General features: G+C 34.6%; 1 protein-coding gene across 1 annotated transcript in view; it reads left to right on the top strand.

The window, feature by feature from the left end:
* LOC118184954 (uncharacterized) overlaps positions 1-25,737 on the top strand; it is a 256,390-nt gene that overhangs the window by 219,486 nt on the left and 11,167 nt on the right. Inside the window, exons 11-15 of the mRNA XM_035354747.2 lie at positions 1,543-12,091; positions 15,287-15,658; positions 17,364-18,992; positions 23,010-23,210; positions 24,996-25,154. Coding sequence (XP_035210638.2) covers positions 1,543-12,091; positions 15,287-15,658; positions 17,364-18,992; positions 23,010-23,210; positions 24,996-25,154 — 12,910 coding nt within the window. The remainder of the gene's footprint in view (positions 1-1,542; positions 12,092-15,286; positions 15,659-17,363; positions 18,993-23,009; positions 23,211-24,995; positions 25,155-25,737) is intronic.

A 25,737-nucleotide genomic window follows, 5' to 3' on the forward strand; every position in this document is an offset into this window, starting at 1 on the left:
AGATACCATTTAAACAGGATTTTGAGTCTAAGAGAGTAAGTACTTTAAGGATTTTCCCTCCAAAAGCATTTGTAAAGTATATATAAAAATATCAGTCCATTATATTATTATTATTACAGTAGAAAAAAAACCACAGAAATGCCTCCTAAAAATGTACAAAAAGACTCCGTATATCAAAGAATCTTAACTTGAGTTTGCTGTAATGAAACGCCATTTTAAAATACAGACTGAATTGTTGAAGGCAGTTGGTTTTAAGTGTAAATTTTTCATACCACGTCGTTAATGTATAGCACATTGTTAACGATTTTTTGTATTTTAAATAAATATTTTTCTTACAGAAATAAAATATGAGTTTATTAACTTGAACAAAATCAGCTTTTTATGTACCGTTAGTCTCGTATAATATTTTGAAAAATGCAGCATTTCTCAATAATTAAAAATTAGGCCGAAAACATTTACCTTATTTTAGCATAGATGTTGAATAAAATTGTGCTGATTTTAAGGGGGATCAGCTGCAGATCCGTTAGTCTGGATTTCAACCATTTGCTAAGCGATGATGACTACTGAATACTGGGAATTCAGCCTGGGTGTGATTATCCAAGTGAACAGGCTGGTTGCGTGGTGTCTTTTTGTAGGCCCCCCCCACACACAAAAAAAAGAGATTTTTGTTGCTGAAAATGAGGAATGTGTGTCTGATTGCCCTCAAAATCAATATTAGTTTTTCAGAATCTGTGCCAAAATAAGGTTGCTTTTTTTTTTTTTTTTTGCCTAATTTCAAATTTTACATTGTCTGGTTTTTCTTCTGTTGATTTCTCAGTGACCTAACCATTGTGCTGATATTGTAGACGTATAATTTGCATTTTATATTTAAATATATGTATGCCTACTTTTCAATAGCTTAAACACTTGCGCTAAAAAGATGTGCCACACACGTCGAGATGCTTTTGTCTCAAACTGCACTCAAAAATGAAAATAACTTTGTGCACACATCTCCTAACAATGAGATTGCTTATTTCTCGAGTTACAGCTCTGAATTGTACTCGCAGACGCAGAGCGACATAAATGAGACACTTTACCACTTGTTATATTGTAGCGCATGGCACCGCAACCGTGAAGTGTAGTCGTAGTGCAAGTGGTTAACAGCATTAATTTGTTTATTAAAAATAACCGTGTAAAAATACTTGCATTTAATCAGTCTTTATTCAGCTTTGTTTACAATTTGTTTGGAGTGCAAATATAAAGTATTGATTTTGTGCTTTCACTCCAGTACACTTGCTTTGATTATTTTAACTTATATGTCATGAAAATTATGGTTAGAATTTTATTAGAATCAGTATATTGTACAGAAACTTAGGAAAAATAATGTCATATCATGTGTATAAAATTTGGGTATAATTTTCAAAAAATGAATTTATCAACTTTGTTTAAGCGGAAAAAATGTATATTAACCATATTTTAATGCGAAATAAAGAATACTTGTATTGCATGTTGATACTTTTTAAAATCCAAATCTTTTCTTATGTAATGTGCTTTATTCATTAGGTACTCCAGAGAGGATAGTGGAAGTGAAGCAACAATGTTTGATGGGAAAATTGAGCGTGGAAAATATGTTGAAACTGCTGATTGCCCTAATCGTAAACGGAATAAGTTAAGGAACAGCATAAGTGATCAAGAAAGTCATCATAGCCAATCTCCACCTCGCTCTCGCCATCAAAGTCGGAGCACCAGTCCTGTATCTAAAGACAGAAAATCTTTAAAAGACAGGTTACACCACCGCATCAAGAGTCCTGGTAGTCATAACTCCTCAGTTGTTAACAGTCCGTGTCGAGATACCATCTCTGATGAAACAGACATTAATTCTGATTATAAGGATTCTCGTCCTAAGAGCTTGGACATTAAACAAGATGATGCTATGGCAGATATCTCATATACATCACCAAGAAGCAGTTCTGAGAAGGATGGATCTGAAAAACTGTCTTCAAAAATCGAATGCGATTCTGTCAGGTCTCGTTCTTCAATTGATGCTGAAAGTGCTGATGAAGCTGGTGTAACTAGTGATCAGCTAAGTCAGTTAGAGAGGAAGAAGCGCCTCTTAGCATCCTCTAGGCTAAAAGGGGGTAAAGAACTGAATTTGCTAGTAACCAAATCCATAATTGACAAAGCAAAATTAAAAATTACTCCTAGCCATAACAATACTGTGAAGTGTGCTAAAATAACTTGTGTGTCTGATGCTTCCAATGAGGAAGGGAAGAATGATGCAGAGACTATCAGCATACAACAGGATTGTTCAAAAGATAAGCCCCACCCAAATGAAAGTGCCAATACAGACTTGAAATACTTGCAGAAAAAGCAAGTTCACCTTTTACATCTTTTAGAACAATTGCGTGAAGGTGTTAATTCAAGTGACAATGAAGGCTCAGTTGATGGCCGCATTGCGAGTAAAAAGCATCGGTCTTCTTCTAGTTGCCTGGATACAGAGACATTCAGTGAAAATGATAGTGGTAAATCCTTAACCAAAGATGAATGTGGAACTAAGTTGTGCAAAAGTAGCATAAAGGATCCAGCAATTTTCACTAAAGTTAAAAGTAAAACAGATAGTGTTGAAAATAATAACTGTATATCCCTGTCATTGGACTCCTTCATTTTTCGAAAACATTTAGATCCACGGAAAAATTTTGACCAACATTCTGTGTCTGTAGCCTCTGTGAACTCGCTGCAGAAATGCCGGCGGATATCTGTGGACAATGATACTTGTCTTCCCCATGCACAAGAAGCCAGTGATTCTTTTTTATGTGTTTCGTCATCATTAGCATCTGATGTTTCTTGGAAAAAACAGTGTAATTCTTTAAATGATATTCATTTTTCTGAAAATGATGCAGATAGCTCATTATCAGTTCCCCATTTTAAAAGTAAAGAAGATAACATGGAGGATGACATTTTGACAGCTAAAAAATCCCTCCCAAATTCTTCATCTCTGTCACTTGATTTACCAAAAGGTTTTATTTCATTACGTTCTTTTCCTGATAATATTCCGTGTCATGAGATTAAAAGAGAAAGAGATATTAGTCCATTATCCCTTCCTCTTCCCAAATTTGCTGCATCTCTCAGATCGCCAAAATCATCTCCTAGCATATTAACATCACCAAAGAGTACAACAGCTCACAGTCCAAGAGCTGGGCTCTCTCCAAGTTCTTACGCATCAAGTAAAACTGCTCGAATTCCTGATTTACTTCATGATATTCAAAATGAGAAGAAGTTTAAAGAAATTGTACCTGATGAAAAAGTTAATGGTGCTAATATTTCACCTGCAGATTCAGTATCACATTTTGAATCTCAAATTGTGAATGAATCATCTGAGTGTGCTTCAAATTTGGAGCCAATACAGTCTCCTAGAAGTATATGTGAAAAAATTAAAGAATCAATTAGTTCCTCAGAATCAGAATTTTCCCCATCGTCATCACCAAACCGTCCATCTATTGAAGACCGTATAAAAGCATTAGATGAAAAGTTTAATGCTTGGTCTGGGTCTACTAGAACTTCTTCTGCAACTGTGCCAGATACAGTACCTGCTGCGGTAGTTGATGTTCCAAAATGTCCCACTAAAAGATCTAGGTTTAATTTTCTTACATCTGAAATTCGCAGTGAACCTTCAGAAATAGTGAAATCTTTGCTTGCTCGGTCTACCATATTTGACCAAGATTCTAAGCGATTACAGCATATTGATGAAAAATATGAACCTTTAAATGTTAAGGTGGATGTTTCTCCAAAAATTAAGCCAGCTTTTAGAACAAAAGCGGCTGCAAAAGAGTTCTCAACACCAATAGCTCCATCTATACAAAACTTCAGCCAACCATTATTAGTGAAATCTCCTGCATCAGTGTTAGTTGCCCAGGGAATTATGTCTCCACCAGCAACACCTCAAAGTGCAACGGGCAGCATATTATCTCCAATTACACCACCTGTTGTACAGTATACCCAGTTAACCCCTCAAGTATATACTCCATGCTCACCCCATGCTACATCTTTTGCCTTGCAATCAAATGCGTTAAAAACAATAGATAATCTATCTAATTCACATGATAAAGATTTGAATGACTCTATGTATAAACCAGTTCAAGTTTTTAATTCCCTGAAAGCTAAAATAGAACCTGGCTTTCATACAAATTCTTCTGCCCTTGCTACATCCCTTAAAAGTAATCCTCTCCCTTGTCCTGTTGAAATACCCACACATGGAATGAGTGTAAGTTCACCACCCAATATTAAAAAAGAACCTTCATCTCCCACTGACAATGTTACAGAAATAGCCTGCAAGGCTGAGGTGGAAAATAAAGTTTCCATTAAGAAAGAAATGCCTCTTTTAAATTCTGTGAGCATTCCATCAAGAAAAGAATGTGCATTAACTTTAGGAAAGGACCATTCTCACTTTAATTCTTTTGATCACGATAAAAAGGAATTTTGTGATTCAAAAGATCCACGGTTAGCTTTTCATGAAGGGGCTAGCCAGTGGAGAGAGAGTGGTTGCAAAGATGACAAAAAAGTTCATGTTGATAATAGTGCCAAATCATTTGTTGTTGCTGTGTCTAGTTCGGACATTTCAGAAAACTCTGTAACACCTGCTGTAAAAAAACGGGTGTCTTCTATTGATAGTAATGAATCTGATTCTTGTAAGTCTTTAAAATCATTTGAATCCAGTAGAGATGGCCAAGAAAATTGTTCAAAGCATGACAAAACATCTGAACCTGAAGCTAAGAAACCTAAACTTAGCAAAAGTGTCAGAGATCGATCTGGATCTCCTCCTGTTCAGCAAAGTGTAAGGAAGAATGAAAAGAAAGACAAGTGTTCAAAAAATGAAAAAAGTAAAACTTCTATTTCAAAACCAAACACAGTAAATAATTCAGAGAAAACAAAACATGAATCAAAAAGTAACAGTAGAACTGAATTCAAAGAAAAAACAAAATCAGATCACAAAAGTAAAGAAGAAAAACATTCAAAATCTCATGACTCTAAAGATTCCTCTTCTAAAAATGATCAAAGAAATAAGTCAAGAGAAAGACGCAATTCTGAAAAATATACAAAGAGCGGACATTCAAATAACCCATCTAATAAACCGAAAAAGGATTCTACTGCAAATAAAAATGAAAAAGCTAGTGACAAGAAACAGACAGAAAAGAAATCTAGAACTAAATCTTCAAATCATGATATTCCACCTTCATTGGAGGAAGAGCCAGTATATTTTTCTATGTATGATAAAGTAAAAGCACGTTCTAGTAAAAGTGCTCTAGTAAAGAAAACAACTGGCCAAGATACTGTTCTCAGACAATCATTAAATAAGTTAAAACAGAGCCGTGCTAAACGTGGGGGGAAAACAAAATCAATTGATCAAGACAGAGATTCAGACAATGAGAGAGAGTCGGACAATGATAGCCACACAGGTGGTGAATCTGATTCCGAAGCAAAACCATCAAAAGTGAAACAACATCGTAAAAGGAAAGCAGCAGTACTAACAGATTCAGATGACGAATTAACTCAAAATGACTCTAATAATAAACCTAATAAAACTGAGAAAACCTTTAACAATGATTCAGCTGTTGATTCTGATTTTGAGTGCAATTTGCCCTCAAGGCAGTCTAGTGTCAATAAAAATCGAAAAAAGAAATCTGATGTTATTGAGTCTGATAGTTCTGATGATTCTGATTCACCATACATTTTAAAATCTCAGAAAAATCGCAGAAAGAAGTCTCAAAGTCGAATAAAATCACACCTTGAAAAGAGTAAAAGAATTTTGAAATTTGATGACGAAACATCTGATATGGATATACCAGCTAAACCTAAAGAAAAAGATACCAAACCTAAAAAAGTGAAAAAAGAGAAAGTACCAGAAGCAAAAATGGAGTTGGAGGTTTCTGAATGTGAAGCTCCTAAAAGAATTGCAGAAGAGTGTAGAATATCTAAGAAGAAATGTTTTAAAGAAGTGAAACAAGAAAGCGATTCTTCATCTCAGAAAAAAGTTAAAATTGACCATGCTGTAAAGGAAAATACTGTTTCATCAAAAGATAGAAAAATTGACAGTAGTACGGAAAAGATGCAAGAAAATAGTGAAAAACATAAACCATACAGTAAGAAAAGGAAAAAATCCAAGAAACTATCTAGAAACAAAGAGAAAAGAAGTTCTGAAAAAATGGCACAAGATTCAAAACAAGATGAATGTGATTCTAAATCTTCTCTTCCTGTGCTTCAGCCACCCAAACCATCTAGTCCTTTACCTGACAAGCAGTTATCTCCACCTTGTCTACATGCTGGTGTTCTATCAGATAATGATTTTAAATCTGATTTCTCAGATTTTGAATTTGAACCTCGACAGAATAATGATATGGACTCAGACTTGTGGAAACCTGATGTGAAATCTGATTCTGAGAAATCTTCAAAAAGTAAGAGAAAGGATTCTGCTGGAAAAGTACAAATGGCTGTCATTCCATCACCTGAGCAAGATTCAAGTTTACCATCATTTTTTGATAAGCTAGAAGATATCACTGATTCTGAAGCAGGTAGAGAACCAACTGATTGCACGAGTGATGTTCCATGTGATATCCATCTTCCATTTCCTAAAGAAAAAGATGCATATATGAGCTCATCACCCCATAAAACAAAGCATGAAAAGCATGATGATGAAATTTGTACAAAATCTGAAGGTAATAAATATAGTGATACTTACAGTAATTCTTCCAAAGAAGAAAGAAGGAAGAAAAAGTCCAAAAAACAATGTAAGGAACGCAAGAAAAAAGTGCGTGAAGATATTTCTTCTCCTTCGAAGAAATCAATATCAGGTTCAGCCTCTGTTTCACCTCCAAAAGCAATAATTTTTGAAAACCCTCCAGGGGATGATGACAGTCAACTTTCTGTGCTTCGTTTAGATGAAGAAATTGCAGAAGAAGCCAGGCGTCTTGAGCAAGGACTTTTGGCAGAATCTGAAGAAACAAGTACTTTTGGTGATGATGGACCTGCTAAACGAGAAGAAAAACTACTTGAGAGGAGATTTGAAGAAGAAGCTGCAAAAGAAACCCGGAGACTAGAAGCAGAACTTTTTTCAACCGGCAGAGATTCATGGCATATGAAAGAAAAGGAGTATGATTCTGAAGCTAATTCTGGGGAAGTAGGTGAAGATAAACATGGCAGTGAACTAGATGTTATTGCAGGAAAAGAGGAAAATATTTTTGCAGGATTGGACATACATTCTTCTATTGTAGAATCTTCTCAGAATGATGGTGATGTTTTTTTATCAGGTCATTCTGAATCAGATCATTATAAACTAGATGATAAAGATGTTGCCAATGAAATGGAAGATCAAAGAAAAATAGAAGATGACCTTGCAGTATCAGCTTTGTTGCAAGAAATGCACTGTGGAGAAATATCTGCTCCTGAATTGACTAAAGAAACTGACTACCTGGAGCCTTTAATTGAAACTCATCCTGAAGAAACAATGAATTACTTGCTTCCTGATGATGGAGAAAATTCTCTTCACATTGCAGATAGTCCTGCAGAAGCTCAAGGAGTTGAAGGTCCAGAGGAAAAATTGGAAGCATCTATCATGTTATTATCACCCTCCTCAAATTCAGAACCACCATCATTAGAAATTTCTAATGTGGAGGATTCAGTTTTAATGAAAATAGAAAATATGAACCAAGCTTGCCATACTGAAACTCTAAAGTTGGAGCCAGCCAATGATGATGTTAATCGTGAATCTAAAAATATCGTTTGTTATGAGTTTCGGGAAGAAACAAGCCTTGAATTATGTGAAAGTAAACCTCCTGTGATTGATATACCAACTGTTCCAGAGCCCTTGGAGCAAGTGAATGAAACACTTTCTCCAAAGCTTGATGTTACCAAGATTCACAAAAAGAATATCAAGGATAAACATTTCAGAACACCTCTAAAAAATGATAACAGTCAGAGTAATGAAGATACTGATGAATCAGGCTCGGAACTTGCTGAAAATCAGTTGACTCATTTTGAAGACATAACAATGGACACTACAGATAGCAAAGATGATGACAATCCTCCTATTCTTTTACCTGTCGAATCGCCTCGTAGCCATCTTCCTGTGACAGAATCAAAAGAAAAATCAGAATATCTGGAAAAGATTGCAACTGAGGAAAATCAGAATCTTGATAACATTATTAACAAGACACCGGTATCATGTGAAAGTCTTAATTTTGACAAAGTAGCTGACTTAGACAAGGAAATCGATGATATCCTTGACAGTATTACAGAAACAAAGAAGCAGAATCCTGAAAATGATTCTTTCCGAATACCTGATTCTCACGAACGTTGTCTTTTGCCGATGAATGTATCTAATTTGTCTGATCAAAATAGTATTGATGCCATTGAAATTAATAATTGTACAATGTTTGAAAGTAGTAAACCTGAATTACAAATGACATGTGATAACATCAGTGCATCAGGAATTTTAAAATCACTTAGCCACACTGATAATGTCTGTAATACTAATTATTCTGAAGAAATTAGTCATAAACTCAGCTCTTCAGAAACTGCAAATAAAGATGCTCTTGAGCCTCCTATTCTTAGTTATTCTGCAGTCTTAAATTCAAGTTGTGAAACAAATATTATTCCAGCTTCCCAAAAATCTCATGACGATAATGAAACTATTTTGATTTCAGATAAGCAAACTTTGGAACCTTTTGTTGAGAATGTTAATACTGGTAATATCCAAGAAGAAAATCAGGGATCTTCTGACTTCTTATTAGAACTTTTTGGACCCAAAACTGAAGACAATGATAAAACTGAAAGTGATACTTCAGCAGAAAATCTCAAGAGTGGTAGCATATATGACTTCAATTTAGAATCCAAAAGCTCTAAAACTTATGATTCTGATGTATGTGAGTTTAACTCAGAGTCAAAAAATAAAAACCACGATTCTGATAGTTCAGCACTGGAAATAAATTTGCCAAGTGAAATCACACCTTTATTTGAAATACCAGAAGTAAATGAGCAAAATGAAGCTACTGAATTTAATCAAGAAATATTTGAACATCCCACAGATCCAGTCAAAGAACCAAAGTTGCCTCGTTTACTAACTTTCAGTTCAGAACAATTATTTACCGACAATACAGCTAGTAAGGCTACAGACAATTCAGATATTAATAATGAAGATTCATGCTATAAATCTGAAAATACAAATGTTGAATTTAAATTAGGTGATGTAAAATCTGAACAAGAGCTAACTGTTGCATCTGAAGATGTAGATTTAGGTGAGAAGACAGTTTTTTCAAAATCTGAGGATAGAAGTATTGATAATTTGAAGGAAGAATCATTAAATATTGATGATAGCTTAGAGAAATCAAAACTTGGAGATGCAGAGTCTGTTTGTAGTGATACTACAGATATAACTGTTCCAGAAACAAAAATTGAACCTGAAATAAGCCAGCCAACTTTAAATGAAGAACAAGTGCAGGAAGAACTTTGTCCAGTTGAAAATGTAGTCACAGTGTCAAAAGCAAAATCTGAAAGACCGCGAAGGGGTCGTAGACCCAAGACAAGAAAATATGTAAAAGCAACTGCTCAAAAGCAGGAAACTCATCATGATGTTCCTGTTAATCCATCTCAGGGAAGGAGCACAGGCCGACGTATGCGGCCTGTGTCTTCTGAAAGAACAAGACGTTCCCTTAGAAGTGATACATCTGATTCGATGGCATTAAAAGAACTTTATGAAAGCAAACAAAATGGTGTTGATGAAATTACTCAGTCTGAAAATGAAGAGGGGAAAAAAGACATTACAGAAATAACTATTGATGATTCTACAGCACCTCAAAAGGATAGTTTAATCTTATCACCCCATGGAGAAAATGATGCTAAAGTTTCTGTGCCTCAAACACTAAAGAATGAAGAGCCAAGAAAAAGAAGAGGAAGAAAGAAGAAAACATCTGGTGACCATCAAGCTCCTCAATTGAATGAAAAATCTGAATCTAGATTAGAAGAACCTGATATTTCTAAAGATTTCAACCGACCTAAAGAGTCTCGGCTTTGGCAGTCATTATCATCAGATAAGGAGCAAAAATCCTCAAAAGATAATACTTCTAGTGCTTATGATGTATTTGAATTTCGGGAGGAAGATGAAGATCTTACATTTGAAAGTGGGAGACTTCATGATAATGCTAGAGCCAATACTACCTCTACTGACCAAAAACATGATAGTAAAATATCAGAAGTTCCTGTTGAAAAAGAGAAAAAAGTTGAAGAACCTAAAGTAAAATCCTCACCCAGTGAGGATCGAGAACATGGTAAAGAACATCATGCAGAAGTGAATCAACACAAGAAGATATCAATTACAATAAGATTACATCAGAAGGATGGCCACAATGGTTCTTCTCCAGGTACTGCTGAAGTTGTAAAGACTTCAGAAGCTTTGAATATTGAAGAAGTGAAACCAGAACCACCAGCTAAAATTGAAAAAAGTACATCATCTAAACAAGAAGTGTCAACATCTGACATTCCATATAATGGGCCTTGTAAATCAACTAGAAAATCTACTCGACTCATGAATCAGGCTATGAGGTCTACTGTAGATGAAGTTATTGAAGAGGTTGTAAAGGGTAATTTTAAAGCAAGTAACAGTTCTCATTCTGAACCAGTGCCAACTCGTGTTACTAGACGATCTAGATCAAGTCGTCGCAGTGAAGAAAGTTTGTCTTTAGTGCCATCAGAAAATTCTGAAGATACTTTAGATGATAAAAATAAAAATGATCCTGTCTTTTTCATCTTAGATAACACAGTGAAAGATATTTCAGATGGGAAAAAGAATGTCTCAAACCATCCACCAGAAATTACACCTTCTACCACAGATGTACGAAATTCTGAATCTGATAAAATTTCTGATCGCACAGCTTCTCTAAGATCGTACCGTTTTAACCGTGGTAATTCCAGCAAATTGGAACAATCTAACAAAGAGTCTGTGATTTCTCCCAATTCAACTGCTAATGAGCAGGAATCTCAAAAGAAAGAAAACTCTTCTAATAATTCATCTGAGGAAAAGTTTGACAGTTTGCACGCTAAAGATTCTAAAGAAAGTAAGGAAGCTGCTAAAGAATCAAGGTCTGTGCCTGAAAATTTAGCAGTGTATCGTTCACCTTTACCTGTACTTAAGGTTGAGATACCCAGAATGAATCTTGAAGGCACTAAAGATTTATTTCCTAAACCAGAAAATGAAGAAGATAGTAATTCTCGATCTAGTCCTGCTGTTCTTATAGATCCTGTTACAGGTATTCTTGTACCGGTTGATAAAAGCGAGTCATATTCTGAAGCTTCTAATACCTTTTCTCTCACAGAGAGTAAAGGAACAAATAACATATTAGTGTCTGACTTATCAAGCGTATGTAGTTCCATTCTTAAGAATGTTTCTAAACCAGTTCCTGTTGTTGAAACATCAACAATTTCATCTGTTATTCAAGATAGTTCAAAAAGTAACCAGACTACTGCAAATGAGAAATCAACAGTTGGAAGAGCACCTTTGGTACAAAGTTTAAGGCCTAGACATTTGCCAAGTAGTAGTCAGAATCCTGTTACTGTTACTACATCATTACCATCAGTATCTGAGCCTTGCACGAAATTGCCAGTATCAACTGAAAAAAGTACGGAAAGTATGAAATTACGTAGTAAAAAACCATCTTCTAATGCCATTGGTGTATTAACATTAGCAAATTCAGCAGTTCCCAGTGGTGCTTCTCTAACAGTGGTTTCTGGAACTCCTGCCACTGTTGCTCTGACTGATTCTGTTTCAACAAATTTAGTGAGTTCAGTGGTTTCTCAGGCACAGTCTCCTGTAATTACAGCCCATGAAACTGTTGCAAATTCAGCTACAACGACAGCAGTGTTATCACATGACAAAACTGAAAGTGTAGAAAATTCTGTATCGAAAGTCTCTCATCCAGTGCACAGTAATCAATCTGCTGTCAGAGCTATTGTGACTGCTGTTGTGACTCCTACTTCTGTGGGACATTCAACACCCTTGCCTTCAAATGTACAAAATAAGTGCTCAGTTGCAGCTGTTACTTCTTCTGTTGTCTTAAATAAATCAGAGGTGAATATAATTTTTCTCTTTGATTTCATATTATTTTTTGTGCTATTACTGGATTTTATGTAAAAGAATTATTTTAACCTTTATTTCCCTACAAAGTCCATCAATAAAATCACTCAGTAGGTTGTAAATTTTCAGTAAGATCCCATTGGGGCTTTAAAGTCCCTGAATTTTAACCTTTTATTTACCAAAATTAGATGGTAGTAGGAGCTCGTTTTGTATGGTAAAAAGCCTCCAAAATGGCAATCTTTAGTGATGTGCTTTAATGTTTCCTAAATAAATATTCCACCATAATAATCATTCTAGTATAGTTCGGAGACATAATGTTCTTTAATAAGAATCCTATTGATGCAGCTGAAAAATTTCATAATTCCATAACAAAGCCATGCAGCCACCCTCCCATCTAAGTTCTCCTTAATGAGACTGAAGCAATAAAAATCTCGCTGCAACTACAGTAGGTGTGAATTAATTGTGGAGTTCTGCTTTTTCTAATGAAACTTTTTTTTACCCTCTGAAGCTCATTTTTAACTCATTATTCTCATATTTTAATTTAGATGTTTCTATCCAGAAGTTTTTCTTTATTTCAACTTCACTTATTGTGATTCTTGATTTAACCCCATTTTGCCCTGTGGATTTGTTTGCCATGGAGTGGAGTAGAAGGAAGCATTATCTTCTATGGTCAGTAGCTTGAAGGATGACTCCTTGTTCTAAATGCTGTTTGTTTTTCCATATCATATCTAGCATTATTTTTATTTGAGTACTTTGTAAGGAATTTTATGTTAATGAATCATTTATGTATAATTTCAGCCTTTACTATAACTTCTTTCCGTATTCTTACCAGAATATAAATGAGTACTCAGTATTTAATTTAGATTTTGAGATGGAGTGTGTTCCTGGAATTGTGCACATGCTATGTTTTTTAGTTTTCTGCCAGCGCTGATAGTTGTGATTATTCAGTCTTATGTTTTGTCACGACTGATGCTGAAATTCTGACTCTCTGATAGAGTTGTGAGTATTGTTGAATTCTATATGGCATAAGTGGAAAGAAAATGATGCTTAATAATAAAACTTTTTAGTTTTTTTATTGGTAAAAGATGGTAAAAAAAAATGTGCGAGTGAGTGCAACAGCTGACCGGTATGTGAGCTTAGCCAGAGCATAAAAAAGCTTAACAAACCCTTTGGGTTACTGAAACCATTCAGATTTTTTAATATCCTTTTTAATTATTTTTTTTCCTTCCATGTGCAGGTGATACAGTCAAAAGTCTTTAATCTGGACTCGTCGGGACTTCGGCGATTCCGGATTATCGATTTTTCCGGATTATAGATCATCAGTTTAAATCTGGTAAGATGGAATGCAGAAATTATAAAATTAAAAATATGAAACCGTAATTTATGAAATAAAGAGCCATTATGATCTAAAGGGTATCAAAATTTACAACTAACAAAAAAAAAAAAAAAAAAAAGAGCTTAATATTTATTTGTTTACTTTATTAAACATTTCTTTCAATGCGCGCATGCGTAACGCATACATTACGCTTATGATATTTATAATTATGAGGAATTTGATTTAAATCATATCAAAGACGGAGTACATCGAGATGAAATACTGCATTTAGTAAGGAATTATAAGCCAAATAAAATAAAAACATCTGCCCTGAAGATAAGGATAGTGCTGACAGATCAACTTCCGGTTCATTGCGCGCAGTAATTCCCCCCCCCCCCCATAACAGTGTGAAATTGATAAACAGATTTCTGAATGGTTAGAGAAACAAAGGATAAGCCTTTATCCATTTTCTGCAGCAATTCCACTTTTTGTTTGATGGACATCGAAACATACTTTCGCTTTGTAGATCCTTTACATATGAGTAAATATGTATCGGAAATTCTATTTGACATAATTAATTGAATGTTCAAGCTTACTTTTATAAAATTGCTTTAACAGTCTGCAAAAAATAATAAGCCGGATCCAATTCGAAGATTAAGGAACAACACAATCTGCAACATTAACTGAAATAGATAATTTTAGCTTATACCGTCCATTATACATTAAATGCGCACGCGTAAACGTATTATGCGCACACGCATATGCGGAGTCTTAAAGGTCCTATGTGCATGCGTCAACGTATGCGCAGAAAGTTTGTAGCTTTGAGGTCCAAATTATGGGTTTCCGAATTAATGACTCTTGACTGTATAATATTTTAATTTCTGCATAATAAAAATTATGTATATGTACGTAGTCATATAGTGTTTTCAATAGCTAAAAAATATTTTAGAATTTAACTATTAAGATGGATAAGCTTGATAGATAGTAAATAACTTGTTAGTGTTACATTTAAGGTATGTTAATAAAATTTTAAATTTATAACATTCAAGAATTTGCAGTTGATTTCTTTATTTTATAGAAAACTTACATGCAGTATTAAAAGTTCATTATTCTATTGAATACTGTTTTCGAAATGAAAATATTTGATGGAAGAAGTGCAAAGTGTGATGCTGTTCTATTCTTCATGTGATATGCTGAAATGGAGAAATTATATTTAATTTTATATAAAATTGTTGCTTGTATTGGCCTTGAGAACTTCCACCCCATATAAGAAAATGATTATCATTTCCTTTGAGGAATACTGCTATCGGTTACTTAAGATACTCATTAAATCAGATAAACAAGATGGCTCGCTTGAAATTAACAGATAAGAAGTTTCTTTTTAGGCATAAACATTTTATTTCAATTATGTGCAACAAACCACTTCATTACAAACTTATTTCTTTTCAAAAAAATTTAAAACTACTGTTCTAATCACAGTCTCCCAATAAACCGAGGCGTTGCTACTCTTTTTCAAACAAAGTGTTAACTGAGGTAATTTACTTACCATAAGTGGTGCAACAACTGTATTAGAAATTCAGATTCTTGTAGTTACATCAGTACAATCATATTTGTAGCCATTTGTTTCATTGACATATTTAGTAGTAGAAATTTATTGTAGTAATGTTAGTGGTAGAAATTTATTGTAGTAATGTTAGTTTTAACTTCAGATACTGTTATTCACATTGGGTTTTGTTTAAAATGTTCTTTTAACGAGTTTATTAGAAAGATGTTTAGAATGTTGTTTTGCTGAAAAGAAGAGCTATTTTTAATTAAAAATTAAAGAGCATATAATTATTTCCTGTTATTATGTAATATGTTATCTTTTATTCTAGCTTCCTGTTGTGTACAGTACTGCCAGTATCCCACCTACATCTGTAACTGAACACATTTCCAGTAGTAGCTGTAAACCAATCGCATTAATTGCACCATTGTCTTCTGAACATTCCACTATTCAAACTGTAAAGCAGGAACTGCATTCTGTCTCTTCAGTTTCTATGCCCACTTCTTCCTGGTCTGGTTCTAAAGTATCAACTTGTAGAATAACAGATGCACACGTCAGCACAATTCAGACAAATACCACTTCTAATCCAGTTTTTACAACTAAATCAGAAACAAGATCATCAAAAGTTTCTCATGCAGTGAAAAGTAATTCTGCATATACTCAGCAACCTGCATTTCCCATCTCCAGCTACGAAGCATCTGTGGTAATATTTTATTATTTTTGTATAAGATTTATAAATTTTAAATTATATTAAAAACTTTGTTGTTATTCACATTAAGTATCTTCATTTATGAAACCTGTGCTCTTTTTACATTTTGTGAAAAGAAATCTTGATGCAAAAACTGGTTAACTTTTTCTTTGTGTGTGTGTGTACCACAGAGAATTTTCATAGTTGTTAGTAGTGTTGCAGGTATCATATTCTTTTTAAAAATGAATTTATAGTTCAAAGTAATTATAAAGCACATTGTATTTAAAATCGTACTGATTCCAAAAAGCATTTACAATCAAAATTTATATTTAAGATAAATTAATAGAAATAAGACTGATCACGCTTAAATTTTTTGTAATTTTTTTCTTCAAACTATGCATGCGCTACTCGTAAACATTCTCCTTTGTCGGAGACAAATTATCGACAATATTTGCTGCTAATATGAAGCAGTTATTTCCTCATATTTCATCAGAGATATATTTCTCATTCAATTTATTCAGTTTTCACTTCACGGCAAGGAAAAATACATAAAAGGTCAAAATATCTTTAGTAAAAATTCAGATATCAAAAAACACAAAACACCAAATACAGTTAATTAAAAAACAATTTTTGTAATTAAAATTAGAGTTTCTGCACAAAAACAAGTAATTCGGATAGCAAGCAGGAAGGCAGATTTTTCAGTGCACAAAACTAAAAATTTCCTTTTGGTTCCACTCACCAAAAAAGATACTATAGGTGCAGAAGGAGCTAATTTACTATTCTGTTAAGTTTCAAATGTAAACAAATATGGCTGCTATAGTAAGAAAAATTAGCCTTAGCTGCACTTAAATAACTTTTAAATTGTTGATAATTCTACAAATCTTGCATGCAAATTAACTAAAGGCATAAAAAGCTTAACTGGAAGATAAGAACAACATAATTCAGTCATTTTTAAAGCAAAAAATATTCGCAGTTTATAGTTTAAGGGTAGTCCAAATGTTTTATAAAAATAGTAATTTTATGGATTAAATAACACAAGATCATTCTTTATAAAAATTGTACAGTGATTTTTATGTTACATTTATATTATATTTTTCAGTGATAAAATTTAAGTTTAGCATTTTTAACAGTAAGATTATATAATATTGATATTTTTTCCAGATGTTTCTCGATTCTATGTAATGGAAATTTTGTGGCTCATAATTTCATGATTTGGAGAGATTATACTGTTTTAAGCCTAATGAATAAAATTTTTTGTGTATGTCAGATCTAACAAAACTTATTTTAGTAATCGTAATAAACATGTCTAACTTGAGGAAGTAGATATTGTAAGTATAGACAGATTTGAGGAAATTTTTATTAACTTTCTTGTATCTTTGTCATGTTAAAATGGTTGATTTTTTTATGAATGTTTTTCAGCTTAAACTAGATGAATATTGTATTACTTTCCTTAAACACAGACAAAACTAGTTTATATGAATAATGGGTTGTGATTTTGTATATAAGCATTTGCAGCTGAGTACGTCTTTCTTTCTTTATTTTATTTATTTATTTATTTATTACATTCTAAGCAAGAATCTTAATCAGTCCAGTAAACTTAAATACTTTATTTTTAATATCTGTACTTTTAATTGTGTGACTGGCATATGTGAGATACCTAGTGCTTTTTATTTAAAGGTATTTGTGTTTCTAAAACATACTCAAGGTTTTTTCATCACAGCTTTCAGCTGCACATGGTATTGGAGCTACATCTAATAATGGTGGAGGTGTTATTGCTGAATTACTTCAGAATCCCCGTCTCTTGCAGCAGCATAAAGAATATTTTGCTGCTTCTAATGGTCAACTTCAAGAAAGAATACAAAGCCAAATGGTTCGCCCAACAACTCCTGTTGCATCTAGTATTCCTCCCGACATTGCTACTCGGCTTGGGAATCCAACTCCTCCTCATACTCCTACACCTCCTGTTACTTCTTCAAATCATTCACTACCTCCTTCAGAAATTCATCCTTCCCACGTTAGTTCTGCACTTCATCTACGACATCCAGCACAGCCAGCTCATATGGTTCCATTAGGACTTCATTCAGATATAGCTTATGTTCATCAGCAAATGATGTATGCTCATCCATATGCAGCAGCTATTCATTCTGATCTTAGAGCTCAGCAAGAAGCACAGGCAAGAGCTGCTATTAGTATGAATCCTCGCTTTGCATATCCTCCCTTACCTCCTATTGCTGTTGCTGCAAATAGCTTCCGGCAACCGTCAGAACCTCGGCATCAACCATCTGTGATGGATGCAAAATCTGAACAAAAAGTGATAAATGATTTATCTAAAATAATGCATGAAAGAGCATCTGAAGAAAAAGTTAAGCAAGTTCGCATTAAAAAAGAAGAAAAAGAATTAAAAGTCATTCACTCTGAAAGCAGAGAAGACCATGAAAGTAGTCGTCATGTTCCTACTCACGAAAAAATCCCTTGTACTTCCACAGTTACACCCCACAGTGTCAGCTTGAGGCAGCAGCAACATGCACATTATTCTTCATCTATACGACAGCTAAGTCCACGGCTTGCTGTGTCACCTCATGATCGTGAGCGTATAACTGATTCTCCTGTGATTGCCAATTTATATACTGGTGGCCAAGGTAGGGTTCCCCCAATTTCCATTACTGGGCAACTGGACGATCATAAATCTGAGAGTAACTTAGGGTCACTTTCAGCACATCATTACAAAAGTGATCCAGAAAGCATTAGGCCACCAGTTGCTCATCAGACACAGCCTTCTACTATTCCATATCATACGCTTGATCCTGTTTCTCATCCTACATCTAGACAGCAAATGCTTGGTGTTCTTCAGATTGGTTCTGCAGCACCTGGACACTTGGATGGTAGAACTTCCAATCCTGCACATTCTCCTAGTTCACATGCATACAAAAAAGAATCTAATCATTCCCAGTTGGTATCATTGCATAATCCTGCCACTGAAAAACGAGTTAATCCTGATCATTCTAAAAAAGTAGTGCATGCTAGGACACTAAGCCATCAGGGATCCTCTACATCTCCAGGACCTGTGGGTCTTGGGCCTGCACATTCGCCAGTGCCATGGCCAGCTGTTATTCAGTCTCACAACTCGCATTCTTCACTTGCTCAGTCTTCTCATGTTATGATGCCATCTGCTGAACCATCAAATAGACGAATAAGTTCTCACCCTACATCCCAAATAGGATCAGATGTTCCAAGTCATGTCCCACCTCCTGCTCATGCAATGTCTCAACCAGCAAGTGTTCCTCGAACATCACAGACACCACCACATGCAGGACAAGTATCTGGTCATGCGGATGCTTTCATTTTACAAGTAAGAGAAGATAATTTTCTTTTTCTTATTATGTTAATGGGTATGCATACTTTTTTTGTCACATAATTATATACAGGTATGTAATTTCATTGAATGTTCTAAATCGGCAGTTCTCAACCTTTTGACTAACGCATACCATCTAAACAAAAATTGAAAACCTTTAGTACCACCACTACAAAGTATTACTACCACCACCACTCTTGAACAGAGCTCAAATTGCATAAATTTACGAGTGTTAGAGAAAAAACTCAATCAGGATGTTGGGGTTTTAATTTTTGAATTTAATAGTTAAAAATACTTTGCTTCTTTGTGTACCACTGGTTCAGAACCCATGTTCTAAATGCTTTTAATAAGAAGGTTTGCTTTTAAATTATAATTATGTAGTTGCATTAATATTTTATGTTAAGGCTGTTTATCCAAAATTTTGAAGTTGTTTCTCTTGAATTGTTAGCTTGCGTACTGACTTCTTCATTTTATTTTCAATCAATTAACAGTGTTTATTATTAATATCCTTATTTTAGTTTAGCATTTGAAAAATAAAAAGATTCATGTTTTTTATTAAATGAACATCATAGTAATAAATTAGGTAGAACATATTTCATAAAGATAAAGTTACTTCATATTGCTTAAAAGTAATTTATAACTTTTTTTTAATAGATATTACATTTTTTATAAATGTAACACTTTTATTTGTTTTTGTATAACATGCATATCTATTAATTTTCTTCATTTAAATAAAAAAATATTGAGACATGATCTTCATCCACAATCATGATTTATACAATTTATAAAATGGGTCTTTCATTTATGTGTATGTATACAATGCATATATATTAAGTTCTCTTGTTTTAAATCTTGGGAAAAATGAAGCACCAAAAACTTTTAATTTGCTTTAATTTATAGAAATGAAACTGAAACATATATGTAAATGAGCATATGCCATTCTGAGAAAAATCCCTAAAGTGTAATAATTATTTATAAAATAAATGTGTACTAGTAGTACAAATGTATTATTTATTTGGAAGTCGTTAACATTTTAAAAATAACCCATGTAATTTCCCCCTTCTTGGCAATATTTTTGTTATGTAAATTATATTGTTACATTTTTCTTATGTATGGGTTCATGGATTTAGAGTGAATAATGAGAACAGTACTTGATGAAATATCAGAACACAATTAATTAGCTAGTATTACTCAAGACAGCTTCCAAAACATGTTTACAATTGTTGGAATGGCAAACACACTGAAACAATCAGCAGCACAGCTTTCAGGCTATCAGTCTATAATGGCGAAGACAGCTTCATGGCAAAGCACCAGAGTATAGCTTCCAACTTGGTTCAATCGTTCTCAGAACTCTACGTACTCTCAAGACTCGACGCTACAGTTCGTGAAGCACTAGACGATACACTCATTAGCCTCAATGATGCACACTCTTGATGCATCAACTCGCGATATAGCTGATGACCAACTCAAAACTAGACTGACGATCATAACTCGCACTTGATGGACTAGATACTGACTGACTGATCAGCTTGCAACATAGTGACGAGACACCTCGGCACTAGGCTGAGGGTGAGCTTGCTAGACGATGAGATAATACTGGCTCATTTGCAATCGACTCGCACTCATTGACTATTAACTGACTCTCCATGTACCAGCAGGATTTATATAGCTTTTGGCTTGCGTTCGGGAACATTTTGGGCCAAACCCGTAAGAATCCTTTCCAGAAAGTTCTCCATCCACCTGTGGCATATTGCTAATTTTGTCACCAAATGGGCGACTTCTATTGGAGCTGGGTATTTTTTAACACTGCCCCATCCCAAGGACTGCACGTCCTGGGCAGTACAATCCTTGGTCAGATATGTACTGCCATGTTGGACACATGTGAGCGAAACTTCAATGACCTGTTGGCGGGACATGAGTCACGTGTAGTTTTTAAACTCAAATATCATGTCAGCCACTTTTCTCATCCCCTTTTGATTCAAATATGACTGGTTTGGCACAGTGTTTCAAATATGACTGGCATGGCGTATTGTATCAAATATAAACACATAGGCAGTTAGTCCTATGTTGGAGCCGTGCTAGCTACCCACAAATGACATTTTTTCCCCAGTATCATTGTTATTTATTTTTTTTTTATGGCCGGAACACAAAAATGTTACAATGGCCATTTCTAAAATTTCTATATCATAGTATCTTGTTACCAGTCTTTTCCTTTTTTTTTTCTTCCTATATAATAGCCATTTGTTAGTGTGTCAATATATATGTTGAACAGAACAGAGTTACAACCTTTGTCAAGAGATATAAATTACCAGTTATTAATTTAGGCACTTTTCAAATTGGAGGATGTGCTGTATTTAGTATTTTACTTAATTTGTTATTATTTTTCATGTTATAACGTGTCTAAGTGGATCTATTTTAATATGGCTCCCAAGTTATAGGCTTCCTATGATTGTTCACTGTTGGAACAACATTTTTAGTTTAATGTCTTATTAAATCCAGTATAAAACTAACAAATGAAAGTATTTTGTAAATTTCAAAATGAAGTGGAATGCAAAATTATGTTTTATTTAACTTAGTGTTTTGTGAAGAGAGTTAAAGTGAGGAAGATTGGTGTTGGTGTATTTAATTATGGCAAAGCTCACTAGGGCTATCTGCCTAAAGGGAGGGATGCCTTCGTGGAGGACTTTCTAAGGGAAACTGGCTCGTGTACACGTTACACATGGGGAAAACCACGAAAACACCCATGCAGCCAGCCCGTTCGCGGGATTTGAACCTCGGACCGAACTACCAGTGTTCAGCGACTTTACTGCTCGGCCGCTGGTGGGCTAAAGTGAGGAAGAAATTAAATTCTTTCACAGCATATATGCAGTCTTAATGGCAGTTTCCGAACCTTATTAGGTACTTGCATATTATCCCGTCAATCAGCCAAGTAGCATGATTGAGCACCAGTTATGGATGACCATGTCCTTTAGAATTCCTCTGTAATGACTTGTGACCGTTGCTGAAATTTCTGCCAATGGTCGACAGGATAGTGCATATACGAGTATATCTTAATATTATTTTGGAAATAGATCAACTTAAACTTTTAAATAGTAAAATTTCTGCTTAACTATTACTACCAGCAGTTCTTGGTATTATAACATGGATAATTAAATTGTGAGTATTTAATAATTTGTAAATAACTATTCATATAATTTTGATAGAATATTTTTTTGTGCTTTTTGTTTAAAAATTATATAAAAGTTTTTATGAGGAAGTTTCAAATTTGTTTTTTTAAATGAATGCATATCCAAGTAACAGAGTTTTAGCTAATGACTTTTTTTAATTTAACCTCAGAGCTACTGAAGACTTAATCACATCAATTACACACCAATCACACAGTTATTCATATGATACGAGATAAAGGTTAATTTGCATATGTTGAAACTTTGGCCAGTAATCTTTGAATAGATTGGTAAAAGTATATTTTTCAATCCTTTTCTCTTGTATATGTATAATGGAACCATTGATTATCTGTTGTAGAAGCATTGTGGTTGTCTGTAGTACATTAATCATTATCAGAAAACTGCACCTATGTCTGCCTTCTTAAGCTTTGACACAACAAATTTACTAAGTGATATATTTGCTATTTCTATGTGATGTATTGTAAATTGTAAATGCAAATTATTTTGCATTTCAACCAGTACATGGTTTGTACGTAACCTAGCATTTTAAGATATACTTATTTTCAACTTTCAGAGATGCATTTTCTTTGATACACAAATTTACTGTCACCATATTTGTTCTGTGTTTGTAACTAGCATATGGTATTCAAAATAAGTTAGTTGTTTGATAATTGAATTTATTCTCAATCCAGATAAATGAGTTTAGTCTCCAGTTCTTAGTTTCATAATATCAGTTCATTAGGGATCTGTTACAATGATATTTTTTTCCCTTTATTTAGGTAAAGAATTAGTTCATTTTTTTAATATTAAAGTGTATGGTTTATTTTAATATGTAAATTTCTTACAATAGCGTTATCCTGTTATGTGGCAAGGATTGTTGGCCCTAAAAAATGATCAAGCTGCTGTACAAATGCATTTCGTCTCAGGAAATCCAAATATTGCAAGGGCCTCTCTTCCTCCAATTGTTGATGGGGAACCATCACCAGTTAGGATAGCACAAAGAATGAGGCTAGAGACAAGTCAGTTAGATGGTGTGAACAGAAAAATACAGGTATATTTACATACTATATCTGGTTTTTTAAAAAGTGTATTTTCTTATATTTTTTATTTCAAGTTTTTAACAAAACTGCCCGCTTTATTTCACATGAATAACTTTATAAATACACTGGTTATCATAAATTAAGGAAAAATCACAAAAATAGCGATAACTCCCTAAAAAATAAGCCAAACTCTGTAAAATTTGAATATGTTGGCAAGTAAGAGTAGCTGAATAAAACTGCAATATGCAAATTAGTGGCGCTGCTTTCGGAATACGTCATCTGCGAGGAGCATAAAAGTCCATGTTTGAGAGCAAGCCCACATATTTCACTGTGACAGTGACATCAGAAATCTGAGATAGCCAATTCGTACCAATGACCTCCAGGCATCATTTGCCTGCAGAACTGCGATGGAGAGTCATTGCGAGACTAGAGGCAGGATAAAGTCAAACAGAAGTGGCCAGATGGCTAAATGTGAGTCCTTCTGTTGTCCTTCTGTAGAATTTGGAGGCAATTTCAAACCACAGATTTGGCATGTAGAAGGTGCAGCCAAGGAGGCCAACTGCTACGACGAGCGCCGATGACTGATATTTGACATTATGTGCACATAGGAATAGAACCGCTGCTCCGACTCTTCTTAGATCCTCCCTTGCTGCAGCCACCGGAAGGTTCGTGTCAACGTCAACTGTGCGTAGAAGGCTTCACGAAAGTGGTCTGTATGCGAGGCGACTGTCCATTTGTGTGCCGCTCACGTCACGCCATAGGAGAGGCCGTTTTCAGTGGGCACGACAACATGTCCACTGGACGCCTGATCAATGGAGGGTGTTTCTCTTTACGGATGAGTCTGTAAAAAATCTTTACGGATGTCCGTAAAGATTACGGATTGATTTACGGACATCTTTACGAATGAGTCTGTAAATAGAAAGCGGTAGTAGACGTTATTTGATATGGAGAGAACCTAGAAGCCGTTATCATCCGTCAAACATCCGTGAAAGAGATGCATACGGAAGGGGCAGTGTCTGTGTTTGGGGTGGCATCTCTTTGACTAGAGGCACAGATCTCCATGTCCTTCCAAGGGGAACCGTAAATGCTCAAGTTTACAGAGATGACATCCTTGATGTTTATGTGCGCCCGTATGACGGGGCAATAGGGGATGCTTTCCTGTTACAGAACGACAACACAGACTCGCATCGTAGATGACCACACAGGGCTCGCATCGTAGATGATTATCTTCAATAGGAATGCGCATGGAGTGGCCAGCTCGATCCCCGGACTTGAATCCTATCGAGCACATATGGGATGCTTTAGAGAGACGTCTAGCTCAGTACGCCCCCCTCAGACCCTTGTCACACTTGCAACTGCTTTGCAAGAGCAATGGCTCTCGCTTCCTATGGAACTGATAGCCCGCATAATTGAAAGCATCACACATCGCTGTATGTGCTGTATTGCTTCTAGAGGCGATAATATTCCATATTGAAGGTACTTTTCGTATAGCAAACTGACACCTTCGATTTGTTCATTTTATACATGTGATAATTTCTATACTACCATATTTGTCTGGTAATTTCTTTTCATGCTATTTGATACCTTACTTATGTGTTGTATATTGTGGGTAAGTTTCATTAAATTCTACATGTAACTTTTTCAGTAATCATGATTTCTGTGATTTTTCCTTAATTTATGATAACCATTGTATTTAAGATGTTTTCAAAACCAATGACTAATTGTTGCTAAAATTGCTTTCTCTTGCCCTTCCATTGTCATCGAAAATGTTTAAGAGGTGCAATTATTTAATGTAGGTAATGAATGAGCATTGTGTTCTCATGGCCTTGCCCTGTGGAAAAGATCACAGAGATGTCGTGCAGCAATCAAATAATCTAAAGTATGGCTTTATTAACTACCTTCAGTGCAAGCTGGCTGCGGGAATAGTAAATGCTGCTGCTCCTGGTTCTCAGCAGGTGAGTAAATCTTCAGGGAAAGAAATAAAGATTAGGAGTTCTAAATAAATTTATAATGCTATATCTGCATAATCTTATTTGCTATCGTAGGTTATATATTGTGGACAACTTTGTAGTCACATAAATTATGTATTATATTTAGAAAATGTATTTAAAAATTTATAGCAAGTATTTCTTTTATAGGCAATTATTAATGTCTGCAGTCTCCCCCAAGGTAACGCAGTCGTGTATCCTGTCTGTTGTCCATAATATATTTTGATCTTTTTATTCTAAACAAAGGTGGCAATTAAAATGAAATTATAATTTAAATTCCTGCATGATACTTAACTTCTTCTGGAACATTGTTACATGGACAATGGTTAAAATGTTGTTAATTTGTAATCACAATAGGTACAAGTTAAAATTTCCTTTGAACTATGTTTATGCTTCGCAACATCCAGATCAAATCTGTTCACTAATCAACCATTGTTGAATAACATTCGCACTTAGGGAGTGTCCGATTTCTGGTCAGTTAAGATGTTAGATATTATGTCATGTATTCTGAGAAGACTGTGGAGATGGATATGTATGTAAGAGCAAAATT

Source organism: Stegodyphus dumicola, chromosome 4, assembly GCF_044657685.1.
Source record: "Stegodyphus dumicola isolate Sdum_Otavi_A_Nest chromosome 4, ASM4465768v1".
NCBI classification, from domain to species: Eukaryota; Metazoa; Arthropoda; class Arachnida; order Araneae; family Eresidae; genus Stegodyphus; species Stegodyphus dumicola.